At 34.8% G+C, this 14,279-nt stretch overlaps 1 protein-coding gene across 7 annotated transcripts in view; it reads left to right on the top strand.

Moving 5' to 3' along the window:
* Positions 1-14,279, top strand: part of LCOR (ligand dependent nuclear receptor corepressor) — a 125,977-nt gene that overhangs the window by 92,611 nt on the left and 19,087 nt on the right. For 5 of the 7 annotated variants that reach the window (XM_068548284.1, XM_068548287.1, XM_068548285.1 and 2 more), the window contains one exon: positions 2,333-2,426. In XM_068548284.1, the coding sequence (XP_068404385.1) occupies positions 2,333-2,426 (94 nt within the window). Of the gene's footprint in view, positions 1-2,332; positions 2,427-5,024; positions 8,960-14,279 lie in introns of those variants that run through there. The other 2 variants (XM_068548290.1, XM_068548289.1) reach the window with 2 other exon arrangements.

The following is a 14,279-nucleotide window of genomic DNA, read 5'->3' on the forward strand; positions in this document are numbered from 1 at the left end:
ACATACATACATATACTGTATTATAAACTAATTAGAGTATTTTCAAGAGGTAATCTGTTGGTGAGGATCCTAATTAAGTGAAGAGGTTAAGAGGGTGTCAATTTTGCATAGCAGATATTTCTTGAGTCTTTGAAAAGTTACTCTCAAGTAAATTAAATATCCGTGTTGCTTTGTGATCTCATTTTACCTTTAATTTCACAAAGATGAAGTGAGCATTTCAACTCTGCCACTGTTTGAACCACTACAAATTGTAAATTGGTGATATCTACTGCTGAGATTTTATTGCCATAGAAATCTCATAAAAGTGTGGATTTATTGGCGAGAAATACATGTTTATTTTGCAAAGTAAGTTTAATTCTTCTAAGAACCTCTTTGAAAGAACTTTATTTTGCTTATTTTAAGTTGTTTATGAAGGAATGACACTTAATGGACTGGCTTTAGTTGCTTATCAAAGGATATTTTTCTGAATATCTTTCCTTTGCCTTCTTTCTCTTTCTGTGTAGTGAACAGCAATCAAAATCTCTTAAGTTCTGAGAGATTTCCTAGCAGGAGGCCTCCTAGACCTCCTAGTTGTACCTTTGGTTATGGTGTTTGTAAAGTTGTTCTTTTCTATTTTATTGAGGATTGTTTTCTTTACCACAGATTGGTAACTTTCATTAAAAATCTGTTTGCTCTAAATATTGCATTACAAGCTTTGGGTTTACAATAGAATAACAGCATAGAGGTTGTATCTAAAGTATTAATAATGGAGATTAACATACAAAAATACAAACTGGTCTAACTTCTTAAGGCTAGTGTTATGCTTGAGAGGTATGTTGTGTTGACGGCATGCTCTTACCAAGAGAAATTTGAACTAGATGATAGGATTATAGTATATAAACCTTAAATGAAACAAAATTTTTAAAAGTATATTTCCTAATGAATTTTAATGTGTTTTCAACTTAAATCACAGTATTTTCAGTGGTAGATTTAAAATATGTTGCCTATAATATGATTAGACAGACTCTGAAAATAGTACTGTCTTTGGCTGGAAATATTTTAAGCAGTGCATTTGCTTGTTAGGTATCTAATTGGGTTAGATGGCTAATGGGATACTTGGTTCTATAAGATTATAATTACGTTTTTAGAAATATTAGTGACTCTAAAGGACAACACTGTGTATGAGTTGTGGGCTTTTTTTGGTTTATAAATTCAGTTGCATATTTATTTCTAACTGCCTGAAATAGGGAGTTACAGTGTCCTCAGATACAAGTCCCAAGTGGGTTCTATATTGAGGTGATTTTTAACATAATTAGATAGCAGGCATCTCGGCTGGCCAACTGAAAATCAGAGGCATTGAGTATTATCTTTCTTCTCTGTTAATTTTGGACAGAATGGCAGCTTTAAAAGTTATTCAGACTATGAGTTTTCTTTTCTAGACATGTCTATGAGGGGAAAAAAGTCTTTGGGGGAGAATAAAGTCTTCTAATTTTATGTTCTAATAACATGAATTTGTGATTTGGTCTAGCATCAGTAAAAGAAAAAAATGGTTATCCCCCGAGGCTCCCATCAGTATCAAGACTGTTTCATTCTTCTTTCTTTCCTTAAACTTTGCCCATCAATTTATAATAGCTTATTCATCGAAAAACCTTGCCTTTATAAATATCAGCAAGTAAATTTTGAATCTCTGCTGATTTTTCCCAAAAGATTGACTCCAAATACACAAGTTTTGCAGATGTGTGCGAAGAGTAATTAGGATACATGCAAGTTATAAACAGTTAACAACTGGTTCATCTTACATATTATTTTGTACAGTTATATATGTTTACTATAACCGTATAAACTTGTTTTTAAAATGACTTTTGTATTTAAATTTTTTCAAATCTAACTTTTATGTACTCCTGGTGTTTCAGGTAGACTTAGCTCTTGAGAAATTTGGTTTTATAATTCATATGACATTGTGGCATTAAACTCATATACTTTGATCAAGGTAAATTTAGAAAATGACGTCTCATAGTTCCATTGCAGAACCTCATACTGTGTAAACTGCTATTTCTAATATCTCACTATATCTTAACATCTTTAGTGTTAATGCTTTACCTTTTCTTTTGCCCTATTAATGAAATATTTAACCCTTGGATATATGACATATAACAAACTTTGCTAAATTTATGTCACTTCAGGAGGAAAAATATCCTGATTCTATTAATAAATTGGTTTCGTAACTCAAAATATATGGCTAGTTTTTATCTGTTTAGTTGACTAAGCCTACTGCTTTGACATTTTTAGCCTATTCGGTTCATATTTGCTCCCAGTTTTTAATATCCTCAGGTGTTTCTTTGTGTCTCTACAGACGGTGTACTTGATCTGTCCACTAAGAAAAGTCCATGTGCTGGCAGCACTTCCCTGAGCCATTCTCCAGGTTGCTCCAGTACTCAAGGGAACGGGTAAGGGAAAATATTTGTGGCCTTCCACAGTTTTATAGGGGACAATTTATCAAAGATTGATGCCAATCTCCCCTGTATGTTTTAAAACTTGATCCTTTAGGATAACACTGTTATAGGTGGGCCTTTAGTAAAATTACTTTTAGTCTATCAATCAAGTAAAAGCACAATCTGAAATCTAGAATTGGCAAATATAGATCAGTTTTGCCAGTTTAGTACAAATAGTAAATAATCAGGAATATGGCAAGAACGTCTTTGGACTTTTTGTTGTTGAGTGTTTGGGAGTGTGAAACCCAACCTAAATAGTTCCAGAGTTCACATGTAAAGGCAGTATTTTATGTGCTGAGGTTGTTGAATGAAAATTGGGCTCCAATATTTAACTTGGTATCTCTAATGGAGTATGGGGGCTGTTCGTTTTTTTCTTGTTCAGTTTGGTTTGGTTTGGTTTGGTTTGGTTTGGTTTGGTTTGGTTTGGTTTGGTTTCGTTTGTTGATTTGAACTGCAGTTTTAATTCTGTGTGGCAGTTCAGAAAATTAATTGTGTGTGTTTTTTGTTTTTAATTAGATAAGAACGGTTGTAGATGTTGATAGATAACCATCTTAGGCTGCCAAGACATTATTACGTGCTCAGTTTTGATAACGATTAGCAGACTAAAGTGAATTTTCTGACCACCTAATTTTATGATGTAAGAATTGTCTAATTCTCCCTCTGTGTGTACATAGTAGCCATTTTAAATGGTCAGGTATTAATGAAGATGCTTAGATGCCATATTGGGAAGCATTTCCATAAAACTGTGTTATGACCAAAAATAAGCTTCATCTAGATATGAAACATAAGTTTGGTAAGTTAGTTAATATTTAGGTTTATTTAACTTTTAGAATATCAACATGGGGAAGATGTTTAGATACCAAAGGAGTAAGCAGACACCAAATGGACTAACCTTTTTCAACTTATTCTTAATTACCTTCAAATTGAAGGATTCCTTTACTGACTTCTGAAATGCTCCCTTTATTTTCTCTAAAATTTCATCATCTTCCTTTTTCTCTCCTCCTTTATTCAGTCTAAAAATAACATATTAATTTAATCCATTTTGCATAGTTTACTGACCATTTTTTCTTAAGCCCTTTTTTTTTCACTGTAGTTCATACTAAATATAGATCTAAGTCATCATGGTCCCAAATCATTTGGTTCCATTTATATGTCAAAAAACTTGAGTTATGTAATTAAGGACACATGTAAGAGAAGCCTAAGAGCTGTTTGCATAAATGCATCCCTTGCTTAAGATTCACTTTAAACTTGGCCACCAGGTCTGTGTATTATATTGTTGAAATTGCTGTGTTTGTCCCTCTGAATGGAAAGTAAATGTTTTTATTGTGGTAGTGTTTTCTGGAAGACAAAAGCACCGGCAGTACTGCCCATCTTTTAGCTGAATTGTTATGTGTTATTTACTGGTAACGTCAGAGTCCCTGTAGACTTTTGGAGAACATAGCTGGTTTACCGTTATTTCTGCAGAGTTCCACTTTTGTGCCTAGTTAATGTAATTATTCCCCTTGGGCATGCTTTACCAGTTGCCAGTTTTATCATTGATAATCTTTCTCTATTGTAAAAATGAAAACCTTATGAATTAACTTTGTGTAAGTAGTTGATTTTTTTAAACATTATTTGAAAGCTGTCCACTTAAAATTTTTAAATTAATGTTTGGTATTTTAAGAAGAAGAGTTTTTTTTAACTAAAGAAAAATGCTAAAAAATTGTTTATGTACCTCTGACAATAATTACTTTGAGTAGACTTTAACGAACAAAGTTTTGAGGGAAATAAAGGGTAGTTTCTTTAAAGCTTGGATTATTTCAAATGGAAAATCAGTGGTACTTATGTATCTGCAACTAATGGTGTTTTAAAATGAAGAAGTGGTGGTAAGTTATAATTCGATGGGTATTTTGTTTTGTTTTGATTTGGGGTTTCCCCCCCATGGGGCTGGTAGTCATGGTTTTTTTTCCCAAGCAAAATAAGAAATGTCATTTGGAATTGTTTGATTTTTGATAAGAACATCAACTTGTTTGTGGGATAAATGAGCAATTATCTATGGGTTCCACCAATGTAAATTGTTCCAGTTTTATAGCTGGTTGTCATGAATGTTGAATTATGTTGCATTAAAATAAATTATTTGGCTTACTCTTTTATTACTGTACTTGTTTAGTGGTAACGTCACGTTGGTAACACAATTCTTTGTAGATCTACGGAGACTTGATGATTACTTTGTAATTAATAATTAAGGTGCTATTTTCAGACAGTTGCGCGAAACTTTTTCTCCGAATATTTGTGAACCCAACCAGAGACCAGCTGACAGGTTTAATTTTTCTTTGCCCAAAAGCTCCTGGTTTTTTTCTTTTTGTTTTTTTGTTTTTTGTTTTTGTTTTTGTTTTTGTGAACAAGTTTAAAACTAACTGCCGAGACCATTTTTTTTAAATTTTAGAGAAAATAAATAAATAACACAAAGTGATGTTACCCAAGCAAGGCCTTCTAATAAAGGAGTGGTCCCCTCACCCATCCCTCCCTACCTGTGCAAGTCCTGCTCACATCAGTTTCCTTCCATCCAATTAGGCGACCTGGGAGACCCAGCCAGTACCGCCCAGACGGACTTCGGAGTGGTGATGGGGTACCTCCAAGAAGCTTACAGGATGGAACCAGGGAAGGTTTTGGACACTCCACATCACTCAAAGTTCCACTGGCTCGATCCCTGCAGATTAGTGAAGAACTACTGAGCAGAAACCAATTGTCCACAGCTGCCAGCCTTGGACCATCTGGATTACAGAATCATGGACAACACTTAATATTATCCAGGGAAGCCTCTTGGGCAAAACCACATTATGAGTTCAACCTCAGCCGTATGAAGTTCAGGGGAAATGGTGCACTCAACAACATCAGTGACCTTCCTTTTCTTGCAGAAAACTCTGCCTTTCCAAAAATGGCACTTCAAGCAAAACAAGATGGGAAAAAGGATGTGAGCCATTCATCTCCTGTAGATTTAAAGATACCACAAGTTCGAGGAATGGATCTTTCTTGGGAAAATCGCACTGGTGATCAGTACAGCTATAGCTCTTTGGTAATGGGTTCACAAACGGAGAGCGCGCTTAGTAAAAAATTAAGGGCTATTCTTCCAAAACAAAATAGAAAAAGCATGTTAGATGCTGGACCCGATTCTTGGGGCTCAGATGCTGAGCAGTCTACCTCTGGACAGCCATATCCCACATCGGATCAAGAAGGAGATCCTGGCTCCAAGCAGCCTCGGAAGAAAAGAGGGCGTTACAGACAGTACAACAGTGAGATACTGGAGGAAGCAATCTCAGTGGTTATGAGTGGAAAAATGAGTGTTTCCAAAGCTCAGAGTATTTATGGGATTCCCCACAGTACACTGGAGTACAAAGTAAAGGAGAGGCTGGGCACTTTGAAAAACCCTCCAAAGAAAAAGATGAAGTTAATGAGGTCGGAGGGGCCAGATGTTTCTGTAAAGATTGAATTAGATCCCCAGGGAGAGGCAGCACAAAGTGCAAATGAATCAAAAAATGAGTAGGAATACTGTAGAGTGCCAATTACTGTACAAACTGGGTGAGCACTACTGCATTGTTCAGCTGTCATTGCTTGCACCTAACTTCATTTACTGTGACACTTGTTTCTTTGCAGATTTTGCATTGACTTGTGTGTACAGGGGTGAAAGGTGCATTCTGAATGTTGCATATTTTAAAATTTTCGTGTGCAGTATGGCTCGGGATATTGTTTGGCCTTTTGCATGTTTCTCTACAAAAGAGAATTGAGTTACCTCACAGAGAACAGATACATGGAAGTGGACTCCTTGCCTGTAGAGCCTGCATGCTTTTCTTTCTTTTTTTTTTCTTAAGTTATATTTGCCTTTATTTAAAAAAAAAAGAAAAGAAAAGAAAAAAGCCCCCTTTTAGAAACCACCTCTTTCATATTGGGAGCTTTATCATTGCAAATTGGAAAGCCATCTTATAAAATTATTCACATTTTTTTCTTCTGAGATTCAACTAATTTAAGGGTTAAACTAAAGAAACCAAGAACAATGAACTTTTGAATTTAAGAAATTTGGCTATTCAATGATAAATAATTATTTGGGTCAATTAACATTTTATGATTTCCTTCTCACTATTAAGTTTACTTAACAAATTAGCAATCTATTTAGTGCTCACCCAGGGGGGAGAAGGAGGTGGAAAATGTGCACACACTACCTTCAAAAATGCTTCAGTTAATTACGTTGTAACACTACCTTTGCTGTTATTTCATTTGGGATTTTCTAAGGGTAGAATTTGGTCTCACCAACAAGTGAGGATATAGCCTTATCTCATGGAGGACGAGCTCCGTTCTTACTCAGGAGCAGTCAGGGTACATTACATAAAACAATAGAGGATGCCTCATTTTAGCAAATTAAGTTTCTTTGTATTCTTAAATCTTTTTACAGATTTGATCATGTGCTAACTAACAACTAAATGTCAGTTGCAGCAACTATTTTAAAATATTTAAGATCTGTTTATTGGGGGGAATGGGAGAAATAGGGGGGAAATGTGTGTGAGTAATTATAATATTGCAAAAGTGGTATCTAGATTTTACAGCCTCAGTAATCTGCTCAAATATCCACATAAGTGAAGAATCCATGTTTGTGGTGAGAGAAAGAACACAACCCCAAGGTAACCTAAAATGATTTAGGTTGCATTTCAGTTCTAACAATAATTCAATCAGAAGTCAAGCTCCTTAGCAATTCTTTTTTAACTAATTCAGATACTAGTACAAGGGGGCAGGGTTGTTTTTTTAGTTTTATTTGTTGCTTTGAACTCTTTTTTTCTTTCTTTTTATTTTTTTTTTTGGCATCCTACATACCATCCTTCTTAACTTTTTCTGGTATTTAGCTGATTTTTATGGTTGTTTAGCACACAGTTCAGGACCTTTCAGATTATGTTTTGTATAAGCACTCCTTAAAGAACACCTAAGGGTTTTTTTTGAGATGGGCTTTTAAAATTACAGTGATAAGGTTTGGAATGTTTATTTTCTACAGCTTTTTTGCAAGAATAACAGGTAAATAAAGCCCATGAAATTTAATTTTATATTCTGACCAAATTAAAATTATTCTTTGTGCAAAACAAAATCCACCCCACATACACCCTATATTCTAATCTGCTGAGAAAGGTGGTCAGCCCCTTCTAAATGCTTAACCAAAAACAAACAAAAAAATCACTGGAGTTTTTGTGTAAAATAAAATCAAAACTTGGAGCGTTAAATTGAGGTTGATGATTTCTGATGGATACTGACAGTTTGAGAAGTAGGTCCAGATGTTCCCAAGGCATAAATTCTTGCCTGGAAACTTTGGAGCAGTTAATTAGGTTAAGGATAGTTTTCCCTCAGCAACCTGTGTGTTCAAAGGTTAGGCACACCATTGCTGTTATTAAAGTACACACATTCTTGACATAGCCTGGGCTTGGGTTCCTCTTTTGGTTTGGTTATTTTGTGTAGCAGTTTAATCAGTGGATGACTGAGCCTGTTTCCTCTTAGCTTTCTAGTCTTCTCAACAGAAAAAGCAGTTTGGGTTCAGAGCAGTGTATGACTCTGCAGTATTTTCTAGCCTAGCTGGAAGTTGCAATAAAAAATACTTAATGAAATGTATGGTTTTCATCTGCAGTTGAAGGAAGTTATAGAAATTTTGCTGAAAGCAAAGGACTAAGCTTATGAAGGAACACCTCCTTTGTTCCACACTCGGTTTGTCACACACAATTAATTGCAGCCATGGTACCTTTTTGCATGATGTTTGGGGATTTTCGGTAGCCCAAGATTGCTGCAAAAAGGTCCTTTGAGCAATTAATTTGTGCTTGTTTTTATCCCCTCAGAAAGGCATCATTAAAGGCCCATTTAAAAATCTGGCCCTAAAAGTTCAACTTTTGTAGAGTTTTACTGTTCAGAGAGGTTTTAATCCTATGTGGTAGTCTCTAAAGTGATGTATGAGTTGAGTTATGTAAATTTTGTCATTGTAGTGTACATGGAGTGATCATTTTACTAACATAAATATTTTCTATGTGTGTTTCAGTGGATGACAATCGAGCAGCAGAAGAATGGTGTGCCTACCCTTTAATGCTGCAGTTTAAATAAGAGAACTTGTATTGTGTCATTTCAGATTGTAGGCTGAGAGTTGTAAATAGTGAAAATTTGAGTACTTCTATTATTTGTTTTGGTTAGAAAGTGAATTTAAAAAACAAACCAAACTCTAAACTTTCTCAGATTAAAAGTCCTGAGACCTGAAGATTGTAATATTCATGTCTGTGAAGCTTTTAAACATTACACTTGAGATCAGTCATGACTTGATATTCAGGTAAATTTTCTTTTCCAAGAAGCTTTTGAATAAGCATATTTCCTCCAAAGGTCGGTCGGTCTCTTTCTTTTTGAGTGTAGATTATTTTAAAGCACTAATTGCATTACACTGGTAACTGCAATATAAAATAGCCATTATTGTTTTGTGAAGCATGGTTGAAATTAGATAGTGGTCCCTTTTAAATTTCATGAGCCTCTCCAAAAAAAAAAAAAAAAAAAAAATTAAAAAAATACAGAAAGCTGCTGAATATTTCAAAAGATATATATTTTACCTTATTGTAGGTTTTGTAAAGTTAGTTTGTAATATTCAGGTGCACTTTTAATGTTAAATTTTGTGTTCAGAGTTCCATTATACCATGCGTTTCTTGGATGTGGCTCATCACGTGGCTGGCTGTCATGTCAGTCTTGGTGCCGCAGTGATCCCGTAATATTTGATTTCCCTCTTGATTTGCCACTATTCTGAATTGGCACTTTCAGTGTAGATATTCTAGTTTGGGAACATCCTCATAAATGTGTAATAGAGATTGGTCTATTCGCATGCTTAATTTCTGCTAATCAGAGTTTTGCATGGCCCAAACAACAGCTGACCATTTTTATGGTATGGGAAAGTATAGTTCACAGCTATCTTTGTCACAAAAGCCTTTTCTCCTTTCATTTTCCAGTAGGCGGATGATGACATTACTCCAACTATATGATATGACTCAAAATAATATTAGGAGATAATGTATTTAAAATCAACTCCTACATTTTTTTATGAGAGAACATAGATGTAGAGTAGATAAGCTATGGCACTATAAAATCAAAAACACTAATTCCGTGGAAGGATATCTAGTTGGTATTTTTATCATTAGCTTTCTCACTTTTGAAACAGTCATCAAGCTTGACAGTAATGTATTGTATTATATTACTTTGTTTAGTAGGCTTACAGGTGACTGAACTGTGTTTGTGATGAGCTATACACTTTATTCTGTTCCCCAAATACCATGAAGGACAAGGTCTCTCTTTCAGGAAAAATAATTTATATTTGTGTATAATACTTTTTAATGTTAAGTTTGTTGTTATTCTGAAGTTTAGATGTTGCTTGATAAACCTTTGCTGCAGCAGATCATGGATATGAGTAAGGCTTTGTGTGATAATAGGGGTCCTTAAGTGAAGTTAATTACTGTTCAGTTCTGGTGAGCAAGCTCAACAAGTGTGAAGTGTGTATTAGCTTTATTTGGTACACTTTTACTTTACAATATTGAAGTGCTTTTAGAACTCTGGTTATCTTATATAAACCATTACCTCAACCAATTGGCATTTCCATTCCCCAACATTTTACCTGAGCTATATATAAGATGAGCTATATGGGATCAGATAGTAAAACAGTAAGGCACAATGAGAAGTTTAGTTCCCAACTTTCTGGAGAGAACTGTAAATTAAACTAAAAATGACTACCTGCAAAGGCCCATATCATAACTACCTTCTGTCATTAGGCAGTACGTAGCAGCCTTGGAGCTGCTAGTGAGCTGTGTGTACTCCCCCTGCCCCAAGTAAGCACATGGTGCGAGGCTTGGTTCTAAGCCTTTGTGAGTCTCTTATATTTCATTGACCCGTAATAGTGAAGCTTGGATTCAGTTATTTTTATAAAACAAATTATTGAGTCAGCCCAATGTCAGAACCTGAAATTATTTTGAGTAGTTACGGCAGATATGACAGCTCAGTGTCATTTTCTTAACAGCTATTATCCCTGTAGATTTAATTTTGAAACTACATACTTTGCTTTTGAAATTATTCTTTCTTTAACTAAATGCCAGAGGTTATTTTCATGTGAACCATCCTTTTCTGATATATATATATTCAGGTTGCTGTCATTGGTGATGGAATATGGCAATAGACTGAATTGTTCCACTTAGTCTTTTATAGGAGACATTAAAAGTTACAGGTTAAATTTTGACCTTCATGAAGATATCAAAGATTGTTTTCCGTGTTACCTTTCCATTATAATTAGGTCTTCATTAATACTACGGTCAAGCCAGTGTTATTAACTTAATGGCTTCAACCAAACAGCCCATTTGGAAACTTTATTAAGCTATATAGGGATTTTTTTAAAATCTAATTGCTTTCAAGCTCTACTGAAAAGGAAAAAAGTATAATCCGTGGTACAAGGAATGCAGACCTCCAAAGTCTTCTTAGGTTTTTTTTGGATACATTCTGTCCTTGAGACTTAAGTAGGATTTGTGAACATGGTGACTGAAGGGAAAATAGAGGAAATTCTTTGCATATTCTCTCTTATTCCCAAATAAACTCGCAGTTGCCTTTTAAAGAAGCAGACATTATCCCTGTAGCTGTGTGCCCGAAGTGTTATGAAGGAGATTGGAGGAGGGAGTTGGGAAGTAGGATGGGGAAAGTATGTAGATCAGGAAAAGCTAAAGATTCTGCCCTACAATACTAAAAATGAGTCGCAGTATAGATAACATGGTAAAGTTGGGCCATCTTCATTTGATAGTCAGAAAAATCTTAGGTTGTTTGAAAAGTGAGAGTAAAGGCAAATTAATGTTGGCTTGACAAACAATAAAATATGAGTTAATTCTGCAACTATTAGGAGGGTAATTTTAAGGTTTCCAGTTCATTTATAGCTATATCAATAAAAGCCGAAAAACAAGCACTTTTAGTTAATCATAAACTTATTGGATGTAGCAAATATTATAATCATAATATTTAATCTTTACTGTTTGAATATGGAATTAAACTCTTTACCCCATCTTGAACTGTCATTGAACAGGCTCAAGATGATCTTTTCAACACTGGAAATGACCCTACACACATACCAAAAAAATCTAAAGCAGTAAGACATATTTGAAGATCCATACCTCTTAGACTTTTTAGATTTGTCTTGGGAAAGAATTTATGAACCTGTAACCAGTATTAGTGCAGTCTTGGGTTCCTAGTTCTGCATAATTGCACCCTTTCTCAGGTATGTCCTGAAAACATAAATTTTAAAATAATCTCTTTAGAGATTAGATTCTCAGTGGATAGTGTGTAAGGGGACTGGGGGAGGGGGGCGGGAGGGTTGGACACAGGACACTGACACAGTAGGGCAGGGATTTTTAACATACAATAGCCAAATAGAATTTCAATCTAGAATATTGTTAGCCCCTCAGAATGAGTTGAGCAACATCTGTTATTTGGTAAATACCCGGTGCTACACTCCTAAAAGTCTTTTGTTTCATCCAGGTGACTTTGTTTCCTGCTTGGTGGAAGGGTATATAGTAAACTTTACGGTCACTAGGAAAGCACTTGTCTGAAATGTTTAAAGTACTAGAAAAGGGATAATTCAGCACTTTTTCTGTTACAACACTAAAGTCTTAATTTATCTTCAGAGTCTTAGGTACTGTAAGTTTTAGGGTGATTATTTTAAAATATAAAACATACTACATACTACCATGACCATGACGGGGTCAGATCACATTTATATGAATAATTCTTGTCTTATTTTTTAAAAAGACTAACATTTTGTACCTTTCAAGCAATTCCAAGTGATTGCCTCATTTTCCCCATTTCATTAAGCATTTCAGGCTAAGAATTTGGAATTTGAGAGGAGGTGAGGGGGAAGTTCCCCAAAATGAAAAATTGTGTCAGACAGTTTTAGAAAAATAAATCACTAGGAAAATGGGTAGGGATTCTCTCTCCCTTTAAGTCTTCAGGGAATGAGCAGTATTTAGAATCTTTGGCTGAAATTCAAGCCTTTTTACTGTGTAAATTTTTAATACTAATTCACTGACATGCTTTTTACATCAGAGGACTGAAAATGGATCTTAATGTTTTTAAGTTGTGGAAGGGTATATTTCTAAAATGAAGGGGGGGATAATTAGGTTAGTATACCAGCATTAGTAAGTTTAAGGAATTTTAGTATGTAATAGCAAAGTGTTTGATTAAAAGTCTAATCCTATATTGCTAGTCAAAATTATAGTTACATTCTGATCTAGGAAAGATATAGTCATTGGATATTGATATGCTGTGCTGTCAGAAAACCAGACTAAGATAGAAAGCTTTGTCTGACTCCCACATGTTGCTTGTTCTGATGGGATGTATACTTTACAGCAGCTTGTTGCTGCTTTGAGAAGAAACGTATAAACTATACATTCGGAGTGTTTGCGTATAATTCTTTATAACCTCCACTTTAAACTGTCAAACATTGGTATTTTATCAGTCCACACTGTTAAATATAGCTAATGTTCTTAGGAATCCGACTTGTACACACTGTTTAAAAACCCTCAGGGACAGTTTACACACTATTCTCACTCAATTCAGGTACTTTGATGCTATTCTTAAACCTAACAGTGACTTGTATTTTTCTGTTTTGCTTTTATTTTGACGTGCTGGTAGCACATCCTTGATGAATGTCAACTTAAAAACTCAGTTCAGGTATCCAGGTATAACTCAGCCAAACAGATTTTAAAGCTGCATATAACTCTCCAGCACACGGTGCCTCACACTCTTATAGTGGCATTCTATATATTCAGTTATTACTACTGAGCAGATAATATGGGGGTTCCTGTTAACGGTGTATTTAAAAAGACAAAATGTGCATAAATGTATAGCCAGCACATGCAACTCATACACATACACACACAGTTAAACTATATATTTTTAAATGCCACTAATAGCCAGCACAATTAAACGACATTCCTTGCTGCTTCTGTAAACTATAACAGATGTAGTTCTTCCTCAATGTGGCTCTTGCTTCTTCACCATACTACTACTAAATTCAAGCACTGGTCCTTGGGTGTCTGACCTCTACATTCTAGTTTATGCAATGTCTAGAGAATTCTGTGCACTGGCCACTGTGATGGAACCGTTGGGCCAGGAGTGCTCTGATTTTATTAGTAGTGATTCTGCCAAAGTTGGTGTTGTAACATGAGTATGTAAATGTCAAAAAATTAGCAGAGGTCTAGGACTACATATCAGCAGACAATTTTGTCAGTATATTTTGTAGCCTAGAAGTCCTCAATGACAAGTTTCTTTTGATGTGAAGTTCTAATTCCAGTATTTTAGCCCTTTGCATCTCTAATGTTAAGACTTGTCTGTTAGAGGTCTTTATTCTTTAAAACTCCTTTTGTTTTCTGCAGTACTGTCTGTGGTTAACAAAACAGATTATTCCTCTGCTTTAGTATTTGATATCTTACATCTAAAAGGAATTCTCCATATATAAAACCCATAGCCTTTGAAGATACGGAAAATGGCATCTTTCAGATTTCTAGAAGTTCAAGTGTCATGCAACAAAACAGGAACCCCCTTTACTCTTATGGACCTCATTTCAATATACTGTTTACAGTTTGACGGAATTGTATAATTTAATATTTCTCTTGTACTGTAGTTTATATTTATTTACAGATTTTTTTTGTACTGTGTGATTTGAACTTTTTGTTCCTTGCTATGATCAACATTTATGTAGTAGAGCACTTATGATCACAATTTAAGTTTTTTGGTTTGATTGCACTACAT

Source organism: Eschrichtius robustus, chromosome 7 (assembly GCF_028021215.1).
Source record: "Eschrichtius robustus isolate mEscRob2 chromosome 7, mEscRob2.pri, whole genome shotgun sequence".
In the NCBI taxonomy this organism is placed as follows: Eukaryota; Metazoa; Chordata; class Mammalia; order Artiodactyla; family Eschrichtiidae; genus Eschrichtius; species Eschrichtius robustus.